We start from the raw sequence: 26,228 nt of genomic DNA, 5'->3' as shown, positions 1-26,228 counted from the left end.
GTGCACGAGTATTTTGCCAGAGTGTTGAAGCTGCTTTTTGTGTCTGACAATTAAAAGAGATGGGCAGGCAGGAGGCAAGAGCAAAATGCAGACGAAAGATTTCGAATTTTATTTAATTTCACATTTTGCTGAAATGCTGTCGACTGCACGATCCAGCAAGCACCTACTACAAGCACACAGCGATAGATTCAGACAGAGAGCAGAGGCAAAAGCAAAACGCTTCCCAACAATGCCCATACAAATTGCATTGAGAGCACTTGAAAATTGCTAAAAGCCAAACAAGACAACAAATGAAATAGCGAAAGGCACTTGAGAGACACACACAAACACATAGAGACACATAGACACGAGTACACACGTGAGCACTGACATGTCCGCAGACTCCGAGATTACAGTGAAACCTCTGTTGTTAGGACATTTACCCGTTGAATACTTCTCTTTGTCCGCTTAAAAGAATACTTACAGATGTGAACTTTGAAATAGCAGTACTTACATCCTACTGAATAAAAAAGCTTAATTTACTTATTTTTAAGTAATTCAACAATTTTTTCATTTAGCAAATATGGATAACATAATACAACAAAGTATGAAATATGTTTTTCTTTGAAATAGCAGTGTGTAAAGGAAATTATTATTAAATTTAGCTTAACGCATTTTTCACAAAATTACAAAACTGTTTGTCACTTTTTATGAAAAAAATGAAACCCTGCTATTTCAGTGTGCAGACAACTGAGAATCAACGAAAAGGACTGCGCAAAAACCCGTTATGTAGTTTTGTGTCTGTCGCACTGCTATTTCAAAGTTCACAGCTGTACATTTTTATATTCATCTTTTATTTAAATAACAATGGTTTTAAATAAAATTTTTTTAGGGTAGGATTTTAATGGCGTAATCCTGGGATTTTAATTTTTTTCATCTTCTCTTCATAATCTCATATATTTGTTATAATTTTTCACCATTTACCTGTTAATAATTTAGCTTTTTAACTTAGTGAACATTTGTTAAAAAATGTGTTCAAAAACTTTGAAAACAGCAAACAATAAAAATGTAAATTAAGTCTATAAACTGACAGCTCGCAATCAGATAATAAAGTTGTCACTGTGCTAGGTTTCACTGTACTTTCAGTACAGACACACAGTAAGAAGAGAGGGAGGCACTTCTTGCACATAAACAAACAGTCAAAGACAGCATCTAAATCGCTGCCAGCAACTGGATAAAACGAAGGGGAAGGGAGTCTAAGAGACAGAGAGACTCAGACAAACGGGAACCAACAGACTAGGAGAATTGTACTCTGGTACTTCCAGTGGGCGTGCCGATTGGGTGGCAAGCTCAAGTCTAAGCCGTATACCAAACATATCAGTTGCACACTCCACCAACCACCATCCTCCCAATCCTCAATCACCTCCCCTACTTTCCCTTTCTCAGCTGCCCTCTAACCCGTTTATCAACCCGCACACAACACAATCACACTGAATGCACTCAATAATTGCGCTTCTTCTTCATCTGTTTGGTACGTTGCAGGTCGCCCCCAACCGAGGGTTACCTGGTGGCACGGCAATACAATGTTCAACAGCTCCGGCATGGGCAATCCGCTCTCGGAGCGACGTGTGGGCAATGTGCTATCGTTGGCCAAGCTCAAGCGCAAGAATCTTCACATGCAGCTGACGTGCCGAGCGGAGAATAATAATTTGACATCGCCAATTATCAGCAGCATCGTGCTCGACATGAACTGTGAGTACTGCAAATCTACTACCAGCAGCAGCAGCTAATTAATTCACCCACTCTTTGTCTCTCTGTATCTGTGTGTCTATGTTTGCTGCTGCAGTGCGTCCGCTGATTGTTAAGCTACAGGGAGAGAATCGACCGCTTTCGGCTGAGAACTCTTATAAGCTCAGTTGCGATGTCATCGGCTCACGTCCAGCACCGACTGTTACATGGTGGAAGGGCAGCACGCCCATGAAGAATACGCAAGAGACGGTAAGAGCAGTACTTCCTCCAGGGTTTACAGGGTATGCACATGCAAATTTTGTAAGCTGGCAAGCTTGTTAAATCGTACCCAAGTCGAAGCCATCCCCATTCCAGTTGTAGCTACGGCAGACCCTCGAATGCTTTGTGGTAATTGAAGTTACTTCAACGGCAGTCACGTAGCTGCCTTCAATTAAAAGCTGAGCATGGAGGGAGTCCAGCTTTAACGACGGCGATGGCTATGGCGATGGCTATGGCGATGACGATGGCAATGGCGATTGCACGTGCCACTTGGGGAAAAAGTCGAACTGAGATGCCCCGTTGGGTTTTGCCATCTTTGTCTCGCTCGGCAGCACACACACAAAGCTAAAGCCAAGCTAACGCTATTAACTGTTTCACTATTTCTCAACACTCTGCAGGAAAAATCTGATGGTAATATGACCACATCGGTGCTGACATTCACGCCCACCATCGACGATCGGGGCAAGTTTCTCTCGTGCCGCGCCGAACAGGGCATGATACCAGAGTCTGGCATGGAGGATGGCTGGAAATTGGACATCTATCGTGAGTATTGTTTACATTCAGAGCTCTTCGCTTTGGCATTGCTTATTAATTGCGCAGTGGATAACATCAAAGTCACTTCAGTTCACTTTCTCTCTGTCTGTCTTTTTGATTTGCCATGTAAATTAGTCGACGCTTTGCCAATGCCAAGGTGGCGTATGCTTAATATTTAATTTGACTGCCAGCAACTTTTTAATGAAAACGAAAGGCTCACGAATATCGACTTTAAATACTTCCGTCAAAAGTGCTGCAAAAGGCAGCGGATATATAGATACTCATTTTTCTCTTGTTGGTGTATTTTTTTGGTTGATTTTTCTGTTTTTTTTTTTTTTTTTGATTTTGTGTGCCAAGTTGTGGCAAGTTTGGCAAATTAATTTCCAGCGGCGGCTTGCAAAACTTTGGGCCAAACTTGCAAAACTTTTTAACCCGCCGCAAACACCGCAAGCAGCGAAGTCGACTGCGAAGCCATCTTTACGCTTTTACAGTTTTTCGACCTGTTTGCACAAAATTTAAATGCCAATCCGTTGCCGCCTCTGCTTTCACCTTCGTCTCTTCCTCCTGCTCCATCAATGTGCCGCACATTGCTTCCGGTTCCTGTTTGCCTTTGGTGTGCGGTTTGGTTGCTTACCTTTTAACTTCCCCTCATCTTTTTCCATTTTTCGTATTTTTTGTTTTTTGATGCTACAACTTCGGCTGATGCCCACTCTATTGAAACTCGTGCTCCATTGAGCAACCCTTTGGCCAGGCACTGGAACAAGCAGAATATCGGAGAGGGAGTGGAAGTGGGAGTGAGAATGGGACTGAGGCTGGGACTGGCTCTCGGCTTGCTTGCACAATTTGATAGATTGCTTAATAAGCTTAATTGATTCGCGCATTCCGCGAAGCAATTTTGATTTAATTAAGTTAAAATTTCACTTGTTTAATGCCCTTCCACTTCCTCACTCCATCGAAGCAATCAAACACACAAAATCTCCAAGCTGGCCGCCCAGCACGTGTAGATATATTTTTGCACACTTGGCGCTTTCATAAATAAATTAAGCAAATAGAAAACAAGTGTACTGCGAACAAGCGCACAGTGTGCAGTGTAACCTAATTGCCTACAAGGAAACCCCCAGAGCAGACACACAAACATACACACACACAGTACGAGTATTTTCACAACTTAAATTGCCTAATTTGTGGGGCTTACAATATAATTACACCTTTGTGCGCGGCTTTTACTTTTGCGTTTGCTTTACTCGTTCGTTCTGTTTTATTATTCTGTTGTTTTTTTTTTTCTTTGCTTTGCCTTTTTACGTGATTCACTTGTGCTTTTAATTTGCAGTCTACTCGGTTGCCCTGGCAGCGCTTTTACTTTCTTTTTCTACTTAAATATCCAATTATGATCTATGTTTTTTTCTTTATCATTCTTTGAATGCAGACATTCCCGTTGTCAGTTTGGAACTTGGCACAAACTCTTTGAATTCGACTTTACGCGAAGGAGTCGATGTCTTCTTCGAGTGCAACATCAAATCGAATCCATGGATCTACAAAGTCAGCTGGCGCCACAACGTGAGTATAAACCTTACTTATAGAGAGGGATCGAAATATTGCTTGCAGCTAATTCAATGCGATACCAATTTCAGAGCTCAGTTCGACATTTTGCCACAGGGCCCAGTTAATACAGCTTCCAAAAAAAAAAAAAATAATAATAAAAATTGAAGACGCTTACGTTATTATTTTCATTATTTCCCATACATAAATTACCTTGAGGCCACACAACAAATCGAAAACCGCAGCTAGCACCCAGAATACGAGTATTCTCTGGCGTGTATCCGTGTGTATGTGTGTGCGGTGTAGTGGGAGCCAACCCACATGCCACATAATTGTTGCATATTTTAGAGCTGACAGGCATTCACAAAAAATCCACACACACACACACAAGAGCCTAGCTGTATATTGAAATTTATAGAATTTATTATTGAATTATTTAGCTGTAAAAGCACTTAACAATTTATGCAGCATCGGCCCTAAATTATGCAGCCACGCCCACGTTGTTGGGAGCAGGCAACAAGCGACATACACAGGATATATCCCGTTTGTGCCACAGGCACGTGTGTCTGTGTGTGTGTTGGGCAACATGAAAGTGTTATTAGCCTCAAATTAAATTTATTCCAGCGCGCAGTTAGCGCCAAATTGAATTTAACTCAATAAATTATTGAACATATCTAAAATTTATCGACGCATGCAAGTTTTCAATTTTATCACCGACTCCACATCCACATCGAAATCCAACTCTAACTCTTGCGCTAACACTTGCAGGGCAAAATTTTGGAGAGCAACCCCGCCGAAGGCATCGTGGTGGCCAATCAGAGCCTTGTCCTCCAGAACGCCAGCAGAGCCAGGACTGGCATTTACACGTGTGTCGGCAGCAATCGAGAGGGCGACGGCGAAAGCAATCCAGTCCAGTTGGACATACGCTGTGAGTATAAGAATATGTTATATATGTATGTGAATGATATTTTAAAGGAGTCTACTCCTGAGTTCTGAAGTAGTAAAATTATATGTGTACTTGTGCAAATATGTATATTGTGATCCGTCTCGCGATCAACACTGTATTCATCTCACTAAGAAGAACTCCCCGATTGCATCATTGAACATTTCTTGATACTCTATTTCCACATCTTGTATATGCATCAATGATGCGTTTCTATAATGAAAGTTGTTACACCAAAGTCGCATCCCCGAACAACATCTTGCTTAGACTAGACTGCATCATTGAAAATTACCTTAAGGTAGAATCTTCCTCCGTAACATTCGATAAGAGGCTGCGTGTAAGAGAGGGAACACTAATGGAGCCGCATCATTGAAGATGCGGCATTCTGAAAGTGTGGCCGTATTTTGGCTAATATTTTCGTGTATTAATCGAAAAAATGCAATATCAACATGGATATAACCTGATTACAAATTTTGCCGCCTTCAAATTGTTTCAAATTTACTTGCAATTCTTAAAAAAAAATAAAATGTCGACAAAATTCAAAAAATTCAAGTAAACATGCAGTAAACATATATTAACAAATATTTGAAACAAAATTCGACAAGACAATCAATTTTAATCACATTGTATAGAAATATGATCGTTGCTTATGATATAAAACGGAAATAAGTAGAGCCAATTAATCAATAATAAATTAAATTTTTATTAACTTATACATTTTTAATGCCATGAGTGTTTGACAATTGATTAACTTGATCATTTTTGGTTAATTTGTTTCTATTGCCTTTGAAATTCTTTACTTTTTCACACCTAAACGGCTGTTTGCTTGTTGCCGTTTTGTTGTAAGCATTTGCATCATAGAACCGTGTGATTGAAGCAGATGCATTTGGTCTAAATAGAGTATGAACAGCTATTTAAGCGATTCATCTATGGTATAAACACTCACATCTTCAAGTCACTTTATAACTGTAATTTCACCAATATTTTTGTATAACGTTTTTGCACTTCCACATTCGCATTTACGTATATTTTATAATATACTAACAAATAATCGATTTAAGTTTTACAACACTAAATTTATCGATAAAGATTTCGATGATTTCAAACTGATAATATCTCTGGCAACAACTAAACAATGCACTAGAAGACGTGAAGCATTAAAGTTAAAAAAAAAACAAAAGCTAAAATTGGTTTTCTGTTTTTGACAACAATGTTTTGCTTTCTTAAACTTTCATCATAACTGTTGGTCTATAGCTAATTGATTAACTATCTGCCAAAGTCCCAACGCTTTCTTACATAAATGAATTTATAATTCTAAATTGTATGCAAATGACTAACAAAGAAACTTGTTGCAGTTTTGACAATGGAATGGCATTCACGCTTTAAGTTCAGTGGCTGACAGCAGTCACAATGCACAATATGACAAAGCCCAAGATACACAAAACTCCGATAGACATAGATACAAGTTTGTTTGTTGCAGATGCAACGTGTTGCGCAAGACAAATTGATGTTGTCATCCATATAACAAACAAGAATCAAAAATAAGCAAATGCTCAACAAGCCAATCACACAACAATAGCAATGTAGCAACAGATTCTAATAAATTTTAAATAACTAGTCCGCAAATTGATTAAACAAAATGCTTTGCAAAATTTACACTGCCTACTTTTTCAGTGGACAACAAAGCTGTTGCTACATTGCAGTGTATATGCAATGTATATCTATCTCGAACTGCCAAGTTAAGACTATACAAAAAAGTTGCCAGTTTGCTAGTTTGGAAATTGCCACTTGCTGCACGCCAAATTGAGCAAAACGAGTCAGACGTGGCAAACGAGGCAAATGAATCCTTTTGTTGTCTCCTGTTTCGTGTTTCGTATTCTTGTTCTTCTTGCTCGTGTTGCCATTTTAACACAAATTGAACTCAAGTCTCGCAATGTTTTGCTTTAATTATGCAAATGCCTTGCCAATTTGCACAGACACGTACTCACTCTCCACTTTTCCTTCTCTGTTTTCTTTTTTTTTTTTTTTTTTTATTTGGGACAGTTGCACCCGTGTGCCGTGCCAAACAGCGAACTACTTACAGTTCGGGCCGGCAGGAGACGGTTAAAGTTGCATGCGAAATCGATGCGAATCCCCCGGAGGCAACATACGTCTGGAAATTCAATGCAAGCCAAGGCGAGGTCGCCGATATACCAGCATCACTCGTCGCCGTCGACCGTGGACGCAGTGTGGCCCACTACACGCCCATGATGGAGAACGTAAGTATTCAGGCAGGCAGTTAGCCAACCATCCAGTGAACCAATCACTTCGACCAGTTCGCACAATGGCATCATATAAATCAGTCCAGTCCCACTTCCCAAGCGGGGACACATCATTTTCCAAACGAATTGCGGTTTTGAATTTTCAATTAAGGTTGAAAAGGTGTGTCGCCAAACGCCGCATTGCATGCATAAATTAAGTCAACGAAATGCCATTGCATTGTTACCCACACACATGCACTTCTCCACACACACACACACACACACACACACACACACACACACAACCACATACACTCACTTCTTCCTTTTTGCAATTCACAGGACTATGGCACTCTGTTGTGCTGGGCCAGCAACGAAATTGGCGATCAAAGTGAACCCTGCGTATACACAATAACCCCAGCAGGTGAGTGCCAAAACCAAACCAAAGCATACAGGAAAGGAGTTTGCTCCTTTCTTCTCCTAGTTCGTATATCGTCCCTTCGCATCTCTTTTGCTATAACGTGACTCTGGCTCGCGTGTTTGCCCCTTTGCTTTCATTTCCGTACAGAGACCACGACCCAAAAGCTGCTTTAGATATGGGGAATATTTGACTATCACATTCAATCATTAACACCTTAAATAAAATACAGTGTTTTACCATTTTTCTATTTTAAGAAATATATCATAATTTCTATATTTAAATATAGCCTGAATGGAATTATTACTCTAACCAACTAAAGTACTCTCTTCTTACACTTTCCATTTTAAAATTAAAGATTAAATAATACAATATAGTCCAATGAACATCGAGTATTAACAAACTGTTATGATTATCGAAAAATACTTTTTTAAACTGTCAGCTAACTTCTTAATCCTAGGGTATCGAATAGTCATCCTTAGCTCCTGCTACACGTTTCTGGCGTGTGTCTGCTTTCTGTTTTTGTTTATGTTTAGTTTTGGGAGGCAGATGGCAGCCCCGCTGTGCAGATTTGTTGATGACTTTGGCACTTTTGGTGCTTTGCTGGATTAGTCAAAAAGTTGTTTCTGCTACTGTTGCCACTGCTGCTGCTGCTGCTGTTGCTGCTTGTGTCGGATTTGCAGCTGGCATGAATTGATTTTGAAGTCACATTTCATGCAGCGTTGCAGCAGCAGTAGCAGCAGCAGCAGCAACAGTCAGAAAATCAGTCACGCGGCACGTGCAACTTTGGCAATTTGTTGCTTGACTGCTGAGCCAATGATAACCGGAATCTCCTTTAGTCACAATCCGAATGCGAATACGAATGGGAATGGGGGAATGCGAATGCGAATCTCAATCTGAATCTGAATTTCGAATCTAAATAAAAGTAAACAAAATGTTTTATTGTGTGCTTGGACAGGCGAACCGGATCCATTGCTAAACTGTACGCTGCTCAATCAGACATCGTCAGGCTTCCAAATCGAGTGCATCGAAGGCTTTGATGGTGGACTGCAGCAGGACTTTATCATGGAAGTTTATGTGAATGGCACAACACGATATCCAAAAATTTACAAATCAAAGTGAGTAGACAGAAATCAGAAACTGAATCTCCTATCTATCTGAATCTGTAGCTGAATGTAGCTGAATCACACGCCGTGTGACTTTTGCATTACACAACAAAACTCAACGATCCGTGACAATGCCCACGGACATGAGGACATGAGGACACATAGCTCTGACTCAGAGACTGAGTCTGGTCTTTGAATCCTCAAGTCCTCGTACGGCAAATGCTCATTTATCGTTCTCACGTTCTCCATCTACTTCTCTGTGGTTTTTTCTTTGCTCCTGATGCTCCGTTCCGTTGTCTTTGGCCTGTGGAAAATTCAAATATCGATTCGACGCGCATTACATGGAAACATGGATACGAATACGACGAAACGAAAACGTCGAAACGACAGGAAGCCGTACTTTGAGGTGAGCGGTCTGGTGCCCGGCATGGGATACAATGTCTTCCTCATTGCGCACAACAGCAAGGGTCGCAGCAATGCGACTATATTGCAGGTCTACACGCTGAAGGATCCCGAGAAGCAAACGGGTGAGTCACAAAAGGACAAACCGACAGACGGACAGACGGACGGACGGACAACCGGCGGTCTCACAAAAAGCACTGCGGGTGCGTGTGAAGAGGCAAAATGGTTTTGCAATTTCATGCATGTCCTGCACTGCTGTCCAGGACTGACCATATCCTGAGCTATCTGTAGGCTCTCTGTGTTTCTGTAGTCGCTCGCCTACAAATTAATTGCCACTGGTTTTGTGCCATGGCGGAATGCAGATACAATTACTCATGACTCTCTGGGCATGACGGTTTGATTTGTCTTTTAATTTGCTTTAAGTTTCTTTACTTTCGCTAACATTTCTTTTCCTAACGTTCGTTTTCTTGATTCTGTTTGTTTTTTTTCTTTGCTTTTGGTTGCATGCTTTCAGTTAAAATAACATTTACCCAGACTTACCAAGCTCTTAAGCCTGCTTATGGCATAACAACAAAAACTAAGACACCAACTGCAACAATTATAACAGAGACAACCACAACATCAGCTAAACAACCAACAAGTGATTGTGTTTGCGATGAGGATGAGTTTATGAGCGTGGGCAACGGGGCGTATGATGAAGGTAGTGGCTACTTTCATCTTAACATATATCTTTAAGTTATACTACTTGGTTTGCTATCTTTTATTTTCATTTGATTTTAAATAGCAGCTGATTTGTTCATAAACTATTCTATTATTTTAAAATGATTATTATTGTTTTGTTGTTTAATATTGTTTAAATACAGTTCAATTATTTTTGTTATATTATTGTTGTGAAAAACTTCACATTTCACTTTTATTATTTATAATTATTTTTTGTTTCAATTCCAAGTATTTGTGTTCACATATTTTTTAATATTTTTTTTATTTATTGTTATTATTGTTTTTTAGTACTTTATTTTTCGTAAATATCACAATAAATAAAATTTGTAGCAACTCTAATATTTTTATTTATTTTTATTTCTTTAGTTGAATTTTTTTATAGCATATTTTTGTTTTATACTTGGTATTAATATATATATATTTTTATTTCGTAAGCACTTTTTTTGTATATTATCACAATAAATACATTTTATAGCAAATTATTATCTTTATTTATTTTAATTTTGTAAGTGAATCTTTTTTATTTTCGTTTTAAACTTATAATTATATTTATTATTATTTTGCAATCACTTTATTTCAAATCAAAATATATTTTTTTATTTGTTTTCAATTTATTCATATTATTTCATATTACTTTGTTGCAAACTCTAATTTGTTTTTGTTTTCGAAATAATTGATAATTTGTTCGACACATTTTAAGTTTCTGACTACCACAATTATAAATACTGGTTAAACACTATTTTTCAATGAATTCCTGCTGTTCACCACACTTATTGGCTTTGTTTATTATTATTTTTGGTAACAATTTGGCAAAATTTCTATCAACACAAACAATATATAATTGAATTCGTTACGTTTTGCTCATATTGCTGTTTAATTTAATATTCCCTATATTGTTGTTTTATATTTAAAGCGTTTTTCAATTTTCTCACTAACTTTGCATATGATTTGAATAATTTGTTAACTTTAAATTTGCCTAACGAAGACAACACAACACACACAATATAAATCCGGACGAATTTGCGAGGAACTGTTTCTGGCTTTGTTGGCTTGCGACATGGCTACTAAAAATGCTCGACATGCCGCCGGCGGCTGAGACAAAAATTAGCAACCTTAACACTGAGCGGCTTACATGGGACCACACACACGTACTGGACACACATTCACACACATGCAGAGGCACGTACACTCATACACATGCAGAGAGAGAGTAAGCTTCAAACACATGTGCAGCTCATTAAAGCAACACTAAATTCAAAGCACGTGCAGCAGGAACTGGGAAAACAACAACAGACAGACAGACAGAGAGACAGTCATAGCAAAGGGCCTGGGTGCTGTGTCCTGGTTCCGGGATCGGGAAACGGCAACAGAACGTAGTTAGCAGCTCATAAAACAATGCAAAAAAGGAAGAGAAAAATAAGTGAGAGAGACAGAGTTAGGAGAGTGAGGGAAAACAAAAGGCAGAGCGAAAAATTTGCAATGCATTCTCGTAAAATTATTATAGCACTCATACACATGCACACACATACTCGTACTACGAAATTTACTCTGGCTTTTTCTCACCATCTCCATTTGAACCCTTATCCACTTCCTTCGCCGGTCAGACTATTTGCCAGCCTATGCGCCCGTCATCGAGGACATCCGGCCATTCCTTGGCATACTGGCTGGCATTGTGGGCAGCATATTTCTGGTGGCCATCATCATTGCCGTTGTGGTGCGTGTTCGCGGCTCGTCTGGGCGCGATCGCAATAATTACTCGCATCCGGGCAACGGCGGCAGCAGCAGCAGCACAGCGAATGGCAACGGCAACCTCGGCATTCTTGGCAGCAACAACAATGGCAGCCTGGGCATCGGTACGTTGGCCCACAATGGTGGCCAATCAGTGCAGGATATGCATCGCATTGGCCGGGAGACGTGTCATGTGACGAGCAGCCTCGACAGCATTGATAAAAATCCCGACATAATACCACAAGGTGAGTGAGAGAGAAAGAGAGAGTGAGTCTCAGTCCCGCGCCCTTGACAATTGGCCAACTTACAAATTGCCATCGCAATTTCCCTTTCGCACACAGATGGACACGATGTGGACGACGAGTGGACGACAAAGGGACACGGTCGTGCCTATGCAACGGCAGCGTTGGCTGAACAAAATGCGGTGATTGCGTCCACAACATACGATCACATTATGCCCACGTATGCGGTGGTCGATAAAAAGAATGGTCCTCCGACAGCGCATGGTCCGTACATACAGTATAATACGCTTATACCCGTTAGCAAAATGGGCGCTTATGCCAATCAGCAACAGCAGCAGCATCAGCAGCAGCAGCAACAACATCAGCAGCAACATCAGCAACAACATCAGCAGCAGCAACACCAGCAGCAACAGAAGGTGAGTTATGCCCGGCTGAGCTCTAATCCGCACTTAGCCGGCAGTCAAACATTTAACCTTTTACAAGATGGTTGCCATGGCCAACTTGGCAGCCATCTTAATTTATAGCCACGACAGGTGGCCAATAAATGGAGTGGGCAACCACTCGAGTGTCCAGTAGCCAAAGTAGCCAGTGAGCATATGGCTGGGAAGAGGCTTCCATTGCCACGTCGGCAAACTTTTGTTAGTCTTCCCATTTCTGCGCATATTTTTGGTTAAGTGGTTTTTATGGCCGGCAAACAGTTCATTATTTAAGCCGCAATTGATGGGTGCTTTTGCTGGTGTTTACCGGTTAGCCAAATAAACCAAAACCAGAAAAAGATATGCGATGTCCAGTAAATTAACAAGAAAGTTTATTTAATTCAGCAACTGATAAACGTATGAAAAAGAAGTGAGAAAGCTACAATCGAGTGTGCTCGACTGTGAGATACCCGTAAAGAGTTCGGTTTTATTCTTAAAATATATAAAATGATATACGTATACATATTAAAATATACCGAAGGCCATATTTGGTATATTAATGAAGTACTACTTTCAAAATATAACATGGTGGTGAAAATATACCAGATTGCCAGCCAAAGCAGCTGGAACCCTATTGAAGTGAGCGATATTTGTCATAGAAATGTATTTCTAAATAACTTATACAAGCCAAATCTCAGGAATTAAGAAAATGGTAGTAATTAAGTATTTAATTATTTAAAAAAAGAACCTCCAAGTGAATTAGTGTTTTCAAAAAGTAAAGATGTTACAATCAGAGCGAAATTTTTGTTAAAACATAGGAAATTAATATAAAAAATACTAAATTATGATAAGGCTATATTGATACACGAGTACTATTACATTACATTACATTAAACATAATATAAAGTCCAAAACATACAATAATGTAGCAGTAAAATTACATTTCATAGCCTCATTCCATCTAACGTGCAATTGTTGTTGGTGCAAAGTTATAATACTCTTATACGCGGACTTACTGTGCGTATAAAAAGTTTCTATTTTAAAGTTTTAAATAAGAAATATTATCGAACATCACCGTAAGCCGGATATTGCCATTAGCGAACACTTTGGTTTGGTTTCAATTAGCTTTCACAGCATTTATTACTCTTAAGTTGACACCCCTCTTAAACGGATAAAATTTGTTGTATATGACTGAGAAAATTGTTATCATAAAGCGAAAAGTATATTCAAATCTCTGTTAATTCAAACAAATTATTTAGTGTATCAACTGCTTAATGATAAATAAAACAATAAACATTTTGCATATCAGACCAAAACAATTAGTTAACAGCTAAGAGCCTTGAATTTTAATTTCAAAGCGAATATCAACTATTCAAACTAAAGTTTTTTGCGCTCCTAATGCGATTCTAGAGGAAACACCTACAACAAGCAGAGGAGAAACAAGCATGTTAGCATTGAGTGTAAATTCTAAAAGAATGCCAGACAAAAAAGCTTTGCGGGTTAAATCGGTGAAGGTCGCGCAGATAAATAGAAAACAACGAGCGTAAAACGAGGCGTGGCAATGTGGCAGCCACAGCAACAGCAGCAGCAGCACTTGCAACAGCAAAACCAACATAATTTGAAAATCATTTAAGTAGAAATTTTCTGTGTGTATGCGACGCCCACTAACAGCAGCAACAGCAATGGAAAGCAGCAGACAACCAACGAGTAGCAGCAGCAGCAGCAGCTGTAGCAATATAAATTTTCCATTTGCGAATTTAATAAAAATAAGTTGCAGGCGGACAGGAGCAACCGAAACCAGGGCCAGAGCTGAAACATCGCTAAGGAGCAAAACCTAGCAAAGGATCCGCGTATTTTCTATTCCGCTTCCGCTGTATCTGTGTGTGTATGTGAATCTTGCTCTCATTGTTGCTGTTGTTGTTGTGGTTGTTGTTGTCGGTAGCTGGCAAACTCAAAATGCAATAAACGGCAAGTGTGCGCTGCAGCTCGACTCGACTGCAGCTGCTAACTGGAAGTGCTTGCTTCAAGAGGGTTTGCCAAGTGAAAGAGAAAGAGTGGAGTGCAGTGGATTGGAGAAGAAGGGGATGTGGGAGAACTATTGGGGGCATGCAGACACATTAAAAACAGGCGTTGCATGTGAGCACAGTACACAAGGCACAAAGACAGTGGGCGTGGAAATGCCTACGACAGCAAAACATGCTGAGGTGTGAGAAAATAGCGAAAAACAAATGCGAATTTTCAGATTTAGTTAGGAAAGTCCGATTTAATAAGCTTATTTGTGTTTAAAGACAACTCTTGAGCAAGGGAAAAAGTGTTTTTAAAGTATTATTTAAAATAGTTATAATTATTTAACTATTTAAACCAACATTTCGAAATACTTTGTGCAAGTATTTTAGTGTCATAAAATTTCTACAAGATATATAATAAAACGTAAGTTAATGCAAATTTTGATTTAATAAGCAAAATCTAAAGAGATATCTTACTCAAAACATAGGTAAGCGTAAAATAATATTTCAACTATGCATTAAATCCACCTTCCAAAATGTCGTGTTAATTCAGTACTTTAATAATATTATAAAACAGCGATTGGTTCATCTTAACGTTAAGAAAAATACAGAACTAAAAATTAATTTAAAGCCTGATTTAATAATCCCAATTCTTCTTAAAAAGTAATGTCAAAATTAAGAGAGCTCTTGTTTAAGCCATAATTATATCTACTTAAAATGCAATTTAACATATTTAATTGTATGTTACTTTTTATGAAAGTATTAAGAGAAAGAGCGGAGATAATAATATAAAATATAATTTAGTCGAGTACTTAGCTATGGTAGATTTAAAGACACAGCTCTTGCTCAACTGGCAACTTCGCAGTTACGCAACGAACTGAAAGTGATTGACTCAACAATCTATCTCACTCACTATCTCTCATTCTCACTCTGTCTCTCTCACTATCTATCTCGTTCAAACAGACTGAGCTCAGCTACAGCGAGTTGGCAGCCCCACTGGTGGGCAGCGCCGTCGGCGTCGGCGTCCAGCGCTTAACGCCCTATTGCAGCGCCACCTTGGGACGTCCAAGGCAATCGGAACTGAAGCGAGCCGAGCCAAACATCTACTCCCAGGTAAATGTTATGATGGATGATGATATTTTGGCTGACTGGCAGGCGGCCACGGCGTCCGGCAGCAGCTATGTGGCCGGCGCTGTGGTCGATAATGTGGGCGGCACCGGTGCAGGTCTCTTCATGCAGGGCTATGGGACGCGTGTGTAGCTGGCTTCTTATTACCGTAGCTGTGCTGTTTAGTTTATGTTCATTTTTTGTTTGTGTGTTTTAATTTCATTTTACAGTTGTATCTGTTGCTTTAATAAAAATCTTTTGTTGTTATTGCATTTGTTGAATGTGTGTTGCACTTTATTTATGGCCATTGCAGCTCCAAGATTTTTAATTGCATCTCCGAGCCTGGGTGCAAAATCAATTTCTCTCCAAATCCATAACTCATTTGCAGCTGACAAAACTATAAACTGAAGTCTGTGTTGCACACACACATACACACACTGACACAGGCACAGAAAACAAGCATTGAAATTGCAAGTCCATTATTCGTCTTTCATTGACAGCAGGAAAAAAGAAAACTAAACCTTACATTACGCATACGCAGGGTAGTCCATTGAGACTACAAACTTGAATACTGCAATGCACTAGGCACATGCAATTGACACCAACAGGGCGTATACGCAATTTGAAATACTTTACAAACCATTGCAATTCGAGTACCCAAATGAAAAGTGTTTTCCATTGAGTTGATAATGTGACGCGAAAGACGAAGTTCATGTGAGTTTTCTACTAGATATTCACAGCCTGGGTTAAGGATTTCAATTAAAATTCACCCTTGGAGAAGTTCATGTAGACCATTCAATGGCGCCTGCTTCTGTGGCTCTTTACCTGTGGTTTGCTTTGATTTCAACAATTATTGTAATGACTTGAGTTATGTTCGGACATTTGTAGTTGTGAATACATGGATTTATTCGAATCGCCTCTGCGCTTAAAATGCACTTAAGCAGTGTGTGGATGTGTATGTGGGTTGCTATGGCTGCCATTCTATGCTGGATGTGCCCACAGCAAACAACTTTTATGGGAACACAGAACAGAACAGAACTGAACAACAATAATAACATACAACCAGCAGGAATGCAGCACCAGCAGCAGCAGCCATGGCAACCATTTACCTAATGACATTGTATGGCTTTGTTGTCATTTATCGAAAAGTTGTACTCGTACACGACACAGTTTTCTGATTCTCTGACCAGCAGGCAAAAATGTTTGCCGTTGATTTCAGTTTGCAGCTTTCTGTTTTCAGTTTGCTGCTGCACATTTTTATGGCAATTATTTTAATTCGATTATATTTGTACTTTGTGTTCCTGTAGTTGTTCTTGTTGTACTTGTATTGTGTTTTATTTTGTTGTTGTTGTTTTGCTTCCCCAAGTTTTCAAACTGTGCTTTGTGGCAGAGTGTGTGTATGTTTTTTTTTTAGTTGCTTGTTGGGTTTACAAATGGAGTGGGAGATGCCTGCAATGAATAATTTAATCAGCTTTGACTTTTCTATTGAACAAAAGGGAATATTTACGACAGGCCAATTTCATTTTAGTGTTTGATAAAGAGAAAATGCAATTAGAAAACGAAAACTTTTAATGTTAGTTTCATGAGCACAAAAAGTTTGAAATTATTCCAGGATATTAACAAACATTTACATTTTCAACTGATGAGTTCACTTTGCGTATTATTCGAGTTTAATTTGTATATTATTCATTTAATTATTGGCGTTCGTTGGTGTTTTGACTGCGATCTGCAGCAGTCATTTTTAATTTATTTAACGTTGAAAATTAATTTCATTAAAAGCACGTTGAGAGCATTAAGATAACAACATAAATTCTGACCGAACATTTCCACACACATTTGTGGGTAAGCGTTATAAATACTCTGCGCCCCTCACACACACAAATATTTGGACAAGTAACACACACTCACACACACACATTCGCGTTCTCCCCAATGGGCAATTATTATTTTGCCGGGCAAAAGGGAGAGGAACGCGTCTGCTAAATAAGCATCAAGCGCAGCAGTGGAAACTATCTAACACCAACAACCACTACAACAACAACAACAACAGCAGCAGCATAAAACTAACATCAACAACAATTACAATAACAAAAGTGGCGGAACCAACCACCTTGTTGGCGGTGGCTTTAATATACATTGGGCAGCCACACAGGCGTACGCACACACACATATGCACACATACTTACGAGTTCAGGCAGATACAAGAGCTTCCACACAATCATAAATAGTCGCTTCCTCTTCCACACTCCCATTCCCCACCCAGAAAACATGAACATAGCGAATATATTAATTTGAGTGTGTAAGTCAACAAAGCAGCCACTGTAATTAGGGCCACACGGCCAGCGAGGGTTGCACAACAAGCTATTCAAATTAATTCATAAATACACACAAGTTAGGTGTAGTATAAATAGTATTTAGTATATACTGTAAACAGCAGTATATAGCAAATCTTACTAGATGAAAACACAAAAATGTATGTGAACAACCAATATACCAACACATGTAACATATTGCTATACTCAAATTAAAGTAAATCATATGCATTTGTTTTTAAAAATTGTGAAAATACTCCTGTTCGCAAAAGGAGTTAGTTAACAAGTGAGAAAATAGATAGATAGATAACATATAAAGAACGTATTTGCTTTATGGGGCCTTCTTCACACAAAGTTCTAATAATAAGGGTAAAAGACTCTTAAGTAGTTGGTATAAAAATGTATTTATTGTTTTTTAAATCAATAGTTAACTTTCATTTTTACAATTTACTTTTTCCATATTGAATATTTTGTTTGACTGAGTATAAAAATGTATTTTTTATTAAGAAAACTCAAGAATTCTTCATTTTAAACAATTTTTTATTCCCCATATTAAATATTCAATAAAGCTGAATTTATATTTAGAACATTTAATAGGCAATTCTTTACTTAGTCATTTTTTAAATACTATCAATTATATTTTAAAAATAGCCCTAGTTAGCTAATTAACGATGAAAATTGTGAAAACTCAACATCTAAACATGCTCACAATATTGGACATATAATTCATTACACTTCCCTCACCTTCTCGCTCTCTCTCTCTCTTTCTCCTTCACTCTCTTTCTCTCGCTCTGTGTTCACATCGCCCACATGTATAGATCGATTTGGCACATCATCCAATGTACTCAACGAGTCCCATGTTCGGAACGAACAGCACCATCACCGGTGTCACCATGTCCCATCCATCACAATTGGCCACCTTCTCGCCGACGCCGCCGCCTCCCATATTTGCGCACAGCGTGGTCACCACTGGCGATGGGTTGCTGCAGCCAGTGACGTGCATGGGCCTGGTGGCCACATCTTCGGCAGCAGCAGCAGCGGCTGGCAATGGGCCCGTCCAGCAGCAGCAGCATCAGCAGCAGCAGCAGGCAGCGACAACCGGCGGAAACGGAAGCATCGTTGGCGTTAACGTTGGCATGGGAGTTGGAATGGGCCTTTATGGCAGCGATGTGGTAAGTGTCAGTTTGATGTACTTCTAGTTCACGTTGGGTCCAATGTTGCCAAAAAGTCGTTGCTTGGTTGCTGGTTGCTGGCTGCTGCATGTTGATAGCAGCAGACGCAGACCAGCGAAGGCAAGTCGTCGCTTAATGTCCAAAACGTTAAAAGCATCAATATGCAAAGTGGACTTGTGGGTGTGGTGGTCGAAAGTGGTGGCAAACATTTATCTTGGGCAACATCCAGCCCGTTGTGCCGAATATCCTTTGTGCTTTTAATATAAATTGCAGCCACTGGGGCAGAAAATGGATTTTTGCGGTTGGTCTGATAACTACTCAAGGGATTGTTGAATAATATGCGTTATGTGTCGAGTACTTACCTTCAACACTTTACCTAACATTCATCTATGAAATAAAGTGATAATTAGCTTAATCGCAAAAGATTTGCAAACAATTATTTAGCTTTGAAGCTGGACATAATTAAGCAGCTTAAGCTGATTATGCAATCAATAGATAGTTCATTTTAATATTGCTTTAATCAGTTATCAAATTAGAAGTCTGCCAGTTAAACTTTTATTTCAAGCACCACTTGATCCTTAATAGTTTAAATATACAACTCAAATTTAACGGATAAAGTTCAAAGCGGTAAATGACCTCGCAATGTGCATAAAAATGACAGCCGCAGTATAATAAAAATAAAAAAAAAAATATAAAAAACAATCGTCGCTTGCTGTGTGGTTGTTCTCTTCTGTCTCTGTCACTCTCATTGTCTCTGTCATTTGCTCTATAAATATGCCATTATGTGTACATTTGGCGAAGCGCATAGCTCTCGTCCTGGCGACTGCTGCAGGCTCAGACACTGTCGCTGCCATTGCATTGTCCTTATTTCTTGCCTGCCTGCCTGAATGCTGCCTGAAAATTCGCATTACACGAACTTGCACTCTGTCGCTGTCTCTGTCTCTGACTCCGTATCCGTCTCCATCGCTCCCATTCTCGGGAATGCGTTTTTTCTGCAACAGTTTCATGCTAAAGGACACTGCGGTGTGGCAACTTTTGACTCTAATGATTGCAATTATTATGGCCCGCAAAAAGAGACCAACAACAGCAACTGAATTTAAAATGTTTTTTTTTTTGCGCTCTGCCATTGGCTTTTTCTTCAACGCTGGATGAGTTGTTGCTCTACTCTTCCCTATGTGTCTATGTGTCTGTGTGTGTGTCCCGTGAGGTTTTGAAAAATGCAAGCCAAAAGGCAGCAAGGCGTACAAAGCTAACGAAAAAAAAAAAAACACAACCAAAAACCAAAACCAGCACCCGATTGGGATGTAGACGAAGAAGGGATTTCGCAGCTGGAACTGGATCTGGAACTGGCAGCTGTATGTGACTGTTGCGGTGTTGCCTGGGGAGTTGGCGACCAGCAAATGGTTAGATTTGGCACAGCGGTACAGCGAGCGCAACCAAATAACACGCATTCGCCCCGTTATCCTAGTCAGCCAGACAGCCAACTGGCTTTCCCTTCCTAGTGCAGACCAGCGATGAGACGCATTCGCGGGTAATGCGAATTCGTAATAGCTCCGGGTACTCAAATAATGCGCGCCTCGTTAATTTTAAAGCAGAGCTCTTTACTGTTTCATGTTCTCGGCCATGGCCCACGCCACTTAGCTGTCTGTTATTCCATTTCACATTTCGCATTTCGCATTTTACCATTTTAGCATTTTCCTTTTTTATTTCGTCGCTTTTATTGCTAGCAACTTGTCATTGTGTGCGTACAATACTCGTTCTCTATGGATTTGTTATTTATTATTATAGCAAGGGTATTCTATATTTTATATTGCGTAATGAAAGACAATTTAAGAAACTCGTCGTAGTTGCCATCTCATAAATTGTTTTCTCATTTCCCGTTTACTTTTTTTCGTCTCATTCGGACAGGCCAAGCCACAGCTTTTAAAGACCGTGCCCGAGGAGCTGCATCATCAACTGAATGGCGAAGAAGTGCTCATTACCCAGGACCGCAATCATGGAACGGGAACGCGATTTTGACGCTAAATGAAAAAGTAGAGCCAATGTTATAAGCCAGAAACAAATCAAAACCGAAAGAAAACAAAATAAAACCAAAAATACTAATAATAAAGTGAACGATTCAGAGGAAAGAAAAGGCGATAGGGGATTGAGATTGGACAAAACCTAGTGAAAATTGACTATAAGTTATGTGATGTGCGCGGAAAGAATTTAAATCTGAAATCAAACTGTCGCCAAAGCATTTAGGGGGAATTAGATGATGAACAGATGAACAGGTTAAAGGCAAAACAGGGGCGGGGTGGGAAGCATAAAATGAAAACATTGCGCACTGAAGAAATGTCTAGCACTTTTTAAAGCAGCAAAAAACGAAAACGAAAACGATGAAAAATGCGCAAAATAATGTATAGAATTTCAAATAATAAACTATGCAAAGTGAAATGTTTAAGGAATGCGAACTAAACGCAGAGAGGAAAACGAAAAACACACTGAGAAAACTATGAAGAAATTTTCCATTAATTTTAAGCACCCGTGTAAAAAAAATTGAATACTTACCATTTAGAGCTCTAATTAATATTCAATCTATTTAAATGATAATTACCTTAGCTGTACGATGTGAACACTGGAATGAATTGTTAATGTATTTTTAAATAACAGCTTTAAGCGTCAGAATCTAGAAACTTTTAGCTAATTAAAAGTGAGAAATGAGTGGAAAGGGGAAAGTGTAATAGAGAGAAAGAGTGGAAATGAATATGAAATTGATTATTGTTGTTAATTTATGTTTGTGTTTATAAGTAAAACGAAAACCCCCAAAGGACATTAACATTTAGCTTGATCTTAAGGCATAAATACAATTTATTACAAATAAATCAAATTCGTCTAATCCTAAGGCTCACTTAGCATAGCGAAACGGAAATGTAATTACCAGATTTGTTTACATACACGTTAAGAAAAAAGTTAGAAAAACAAAAACACACACACACATAAAGAATTTAAAAGCAAGCTCAAATAAGTGAACTTAATAATAAATGGTTAACTTAACAGAAATTAATTCAATTTAGCAACGCAATGATTGCATTTTATACGTAACACACACAGGCGAAGGAAATCTTCCAAGTGGGTGAAAACAAATAAAAAAACAAAAGTGAAAAATGAAAATAAAGGGCAATGGGAAATCTAAAATCTACACTTAACTCTTAAACACATAAATACTAACAATAAATGGTAAATACTGAAATTAATACGAATATAAGCAACTGCATGTAAAATATTTAACTGAAATGCATTCTTGAAAGAGATGTACTTAGAGTTAAGCCAAAATTTATATAATAAAATACAAAAAAATAGTTAATAAATTTAATTTAATAAAATGTATTATTAAAAAATATAAAAACTCAGCATTTTTATTCATTGTTTTTCCTGGTATATACACTTTATTTTAGGAGTTTATTAACCTGGAATTTCATTTCATTAAGATAAAAAAAATAGTTAACAAATTTAATTTAATAATAATTATTATTATAAATACTGCATTATGACTCCCATTCGTTTTACCTTTTTTGCGGTTCACTGACGTGCAATTTGATTGTAATAAAATACGAAAAATAGTTTACATATTTAATTAAAAAAAACTATTATTAACAAATATTTTATTATGATAATTTTAATAATTTTTCCTAATAATACATTAAAAATAGTTAATAAATGAATATTAATTTTTTTCATCGTATTTGCTAGTTGTGATTACATATTCAGGGTGTTCATTGACCTGAAGTTTGTTTGTAATAATTAAATAAATAGTTAATAAATTTCATACAATATTGAAATTCATTCGTTATTTCGGGGTTCAATGTTTTGCAATTTTATTTTAATAAATGTAATTAAATAAAATGTAATATTAAAAAATATTAAAACTTGATATTTTAATTCCTTCTTTTTCCTTGTTGTTACACCTTTTTGGGAGAGGTTCATTGACCTGCAATTTGAACCGAGCTGAGCACAGCTGTCGATGACAAACATTTTCGGGACATCAGCGGCGGAACGCTGCAATTTGATGTCCACAAACATTTTGCTAACTGTGGGCGGTGCCAAACGCCCAATGGGCGTTGTTAGTGTGCCTTGAGTGTGCTTCTTATGTGTGCCCATCTGAATGTGTGGGTGTAACGTGTGTGTGTGTGTGAGTGTGTCTGTTTGGCGTGTGCCTTGTTGCAAACGCCAAATATTGACAGGGCGCGTGTACAAACACACGGAAACGGAAGTCAAGCTGAGCGACACGACCACAATGACAACAAGTACAACAATGAGAACAAGTACAGCGACAACGACAACGTCAACCAGCAACCAGCAACGAGCAACGACAACCTACAAACGACAACGACAACAACGTTGCCGATACATCGTTCAAAAATTGTCAGCCATGTAAATTTTGTATGCGAAAGCACTTAACACCATTTTCGCTTAAGCAGTGCAAACAGTCGAGGAGGAGGACTCAACTAAACAGAAGGATAGTGGCGTTTGCCAGAGGGACAACAGCAGCGGCAGAAACTACCAGGTGCAGACAGGAGACAGGACTATGCTAGCTCCTGCAGCTCCTGTAACTCCTGCAGCCTCTGGGCCATATCAGAGACATCATTTATGACCTGTGCTGAGCCTACATGGAAAGCAAATTATGCAAATTTCGCACGACGCAGCACAGCGTCGATGACTTGTAAATTTTGGTTCGTTTGGCAGTTCGTAGTCCATAGATGGCAAGATATGCCAAAAGGTAAACAGGACAAGCTAAAAGCCATGGGATAGATGCAAATATTTGGCACACGATATGAATTCCAGCACTTACGCCTCAAGCAACCGCAAGCATGGCAGCAAAATCAAATTAATTCGGTCACATGTCAAAAGGTAAAGCCGCAGACCACAGGATGCCGCAGCATAGAGAACGACGACGGCAACGTCGACGACGAATGGAATGTAACACGCCACGCTAAATGGAAATTAATTAATCAAAATTCGCTACATAAATTATAAATTAAAAGGCCGTCGTCTGTATAGCATCGTTGTTGTTGTTGCTGTCGCTGCTAGTGTTGCCTTAAGCGTCATCAATCAAGAGGCAATTAAGCGAGATAAAAGTATCACATTCTCTCTCTAGAAATTTTTATTTATTATTCTATTCTATTATTCCGAACGAGCAAACGAGCCTGATGACATAAAAATAGCATTCAATTGTATTCTAAATCACAAATAAATATTTCAAATGAATTGCAATGTGATTTTTATTCAGGTTTTATGACCTCGCCCGAATCATACTCGCACACACACACACACACACACTCAAAGTGCTGAAATATTTTTCCGTTTTTATGGCAACAAAATATAAAGTGCAGAACAATACAATTTTTATACCTATCGCAAAATCGACGTCCAGAAGGGAATGAACAATTGCTGCAGTTGACCCTTTCCGCTTTTCCGTGAAAAGCACCAAAATAACAAGAAAGATAGAGATGAGTCTACTCAACTGTGAGATACCCGATACACAGTTTTAATAAGAGCTAAGCTGTGCGGTATTATTCTTAAAATAAACCATATGAATATACCGAAAATAACTGATAAGCCTAAGGGTGTATTTGGTATATTGATGAACCACTCTTAAAACTACGTAAATATACCGAAAATATACTAACTGATAAGCCGAATGGTGAACTTGGTATATTGTTGAACTACTACGCATTTTGAATAAAGGCAAATCAATCAGATATTATTCTTAAAATATACCAAAGGTTGTAAATAGTATATTAAATAACTACTACGTTTAAAACATAAACATATGAAGTATACCAGATTATAGGATCGGAGATGCCTCTTTCCGCCTGCAACATAAATTTCCCGTAGGCACAAAGTTATAATACCCTTCTACACTGTGGGCAGCTGGTATAAAAATAAATAATTTATTAAAAATGGACTCTCTGCGTATACGTATTTTAATGGAAAAATAATTAAATTAGCAATGCAAATTTTTTTGTGGTTTCATTCATATTTTCCGGACGTTCACTGACCCTCAGAAATATACTCAATAATATGTTAGTTCGTCAATTATCTTGTAGACAAGTGAAGATTTTTAATGAACGATATAGAATGCATGCTACTCTGCAATAGTCATCAGAATACTTTTTCTTTGGTTCAATAAAAGTACAAAAGTACGATTTGAGCAGCCGCCGTTCAATGCAGTTGCAGTTGCATTTTGTGGTTGATTTTTATTAGACGAATTACAATTGTTCTCTCTCTCTCTCTCTCTGTCTGGCTTTGCTTTGGTTGAATCTAACGATGATAAATGGCAAACAGAGTTCGTTTACAATTGTGTAATTGTTAGAGCGCATTGGCAAAAGTTTTCATGTATTTATGCAACATTTGCTTTTAATTGATTGTTAAAAATGACAAACGACTTTTGGCTGCTCGCGCATGCCGCTGTGTGATTTATGCGATTGTCGGGCTAATAAAACGGCTCGAAAGTGTCTGAAATATAAAAAATAAACGTCATGCAATTAAGCGCATTTCTTCCTTCTTTTTTTGTCTCTGCACACTTAAGCCGCCATTAATGCGACTTCATGGTGTTCTCATGTCCTTTGCTGCGCTCTCTGTCCATTCACATGTCTGACTCGATGTCTGTCAGCCATTCTGTTGAGCACACTGCAGCTGGCTGATTTATAAGCCAACACTTACAACTGAAACGACAACAACAGCGACCACGACCACGAGAACGACGACGGCAACGACAACGACAACAACAACAATGCGAACCATTGCGAGTTGACCACTGAAATTTTCTTACCACTCTGATTTATTTACATTTAAGCAATTTCATCGCCCCAGCACATTGAGATAGTCAAGAGGGGGGTGCAGCTGACAGTGGACAGGGACAGAGAAAGAGAACAGGGGCAATTGGACAAACGCCATCCGGAAATGCACAGCATTGCAAGCGGAAATTGGCAAGCAGTTGAGCCAAAAGGGTGCATCCTCCACCCTCCCCCTCCATCTCCATCTACAACTCCAACTCCATCCGACTCGCGTCTGCTGCCACCAGACAAGATTAATGTAGCTGCTTTTATTGTTCGGCCAGTTTGGTCACTCGCCGACCGTTTTGTACAATTTATTGTAAATAAAAAGGGCAGAAGTGCGCGAAAATAAAATGAAATTGAGGCTGCCCAGCTCAACTGACCAGATCTTTAATAAGAAAAGGTTAAGCACAGGATTGACTATCCTGGTAAGGTAAGTGCTAGGAAATAATATGAGACCATAAGAGGTCATTAAACTTGTCATCAAAATTAAAATCATTAATAGCTAATAAATAATAAAAGGTCCAGAAAATTTATTC

At 38.6% G+C, this 26,228-nt stretch overlaps 1 protein-coding gene across 7 annotated transcripts in view; it reads left to right on the top strand.

The window, feature by feature from the left end:
• LOC117567771 (nephrin) overlaps positions 1–22,199 on the top strand; it is a 77,702-nt gene extending 55,503 nt beyond the window's left edge. For 3 of the 7 annotated variants that reach the window (XM_034247965.2, XM_052004230.1, XM_034247964.2), the window contains 15 exons: positions 1,522–1,731; positions 1,826–1,977; positions 2,385–2,529; positions 3,947–4,077; positions 4,828–4,987; positions 7,046–7,260; positions 7,585–7,666; positions 8,619–8,778; positions 9,157–9,293; positions 9,683–9,868; positions 11,493–11,861; positions 11,958–12,274; positions 15,244–15,393; positions 18,518–18,871; positions 20,780–22,199. In XM_034247965.2, the coding sequence (XP_034103856.1) occupies positions 1,522–1,731; positions 1,826–1,977; positions 2,385–2,529; positions 3,947–4,077; positions 4,828–4,987; positions 7,046–7,260; positions 7,585–7,666; positions 8,619–8,778; positions 9,157–9,293; positions 9,683–9,868; positions 11,493–11,861; positions 11,958–12,274; positions 15,244–15,393; positions 18,518–18,871; positions 20,780–20,890 (2,879 nt within the window). In that variant the 3' untranslated portion in view covers positions 20,891–22,199. Of the gene's footprint in view, positions 1–1,521; positions 1,732–1,825; positions 1,978–2,384; positions 2,530–3,946; positions 4,078–4,827; positions 4,988–7,045; positions 7,261–7,584; positions 7,667–8,618; positions 8,779–9,156; positions 9,294–9,682; positions 9,869–11,492; positions 11,862–11,957; positions 12,275–15,243; positions 15,535–18,517; positions 18,872–20,779 lie in introns of all 7 variants that reach the window. The other 4 variants (XM_034247967.2, XM_034247966.2, XM_034247970.2 and 1 more) reach the window with 3 other exon arrangements.
• Positions 22,200–26,228: the final 4,029 nt, after the last annotated feature.

The sequence above is a fragment of the Drosophila albomicans genome, chromosome 3, assembly GCF_009650485.2.
Source record: "Drosophila albomicans strain 15112-1751.03 chromosome 3, ASM965048v2, whole genome shotgun sequence".
NCBI lineage: Eukaryota > Metazoa > Arthropoda > Insecta > Diptera > Drosophilidae > Drosophila > Drosophila albomicans.
The sequence above is the reverse complement of the archived record's forward strand: the minus strand, read 5'-3'. Positions and strand labels throughout refer to the sequence as shown.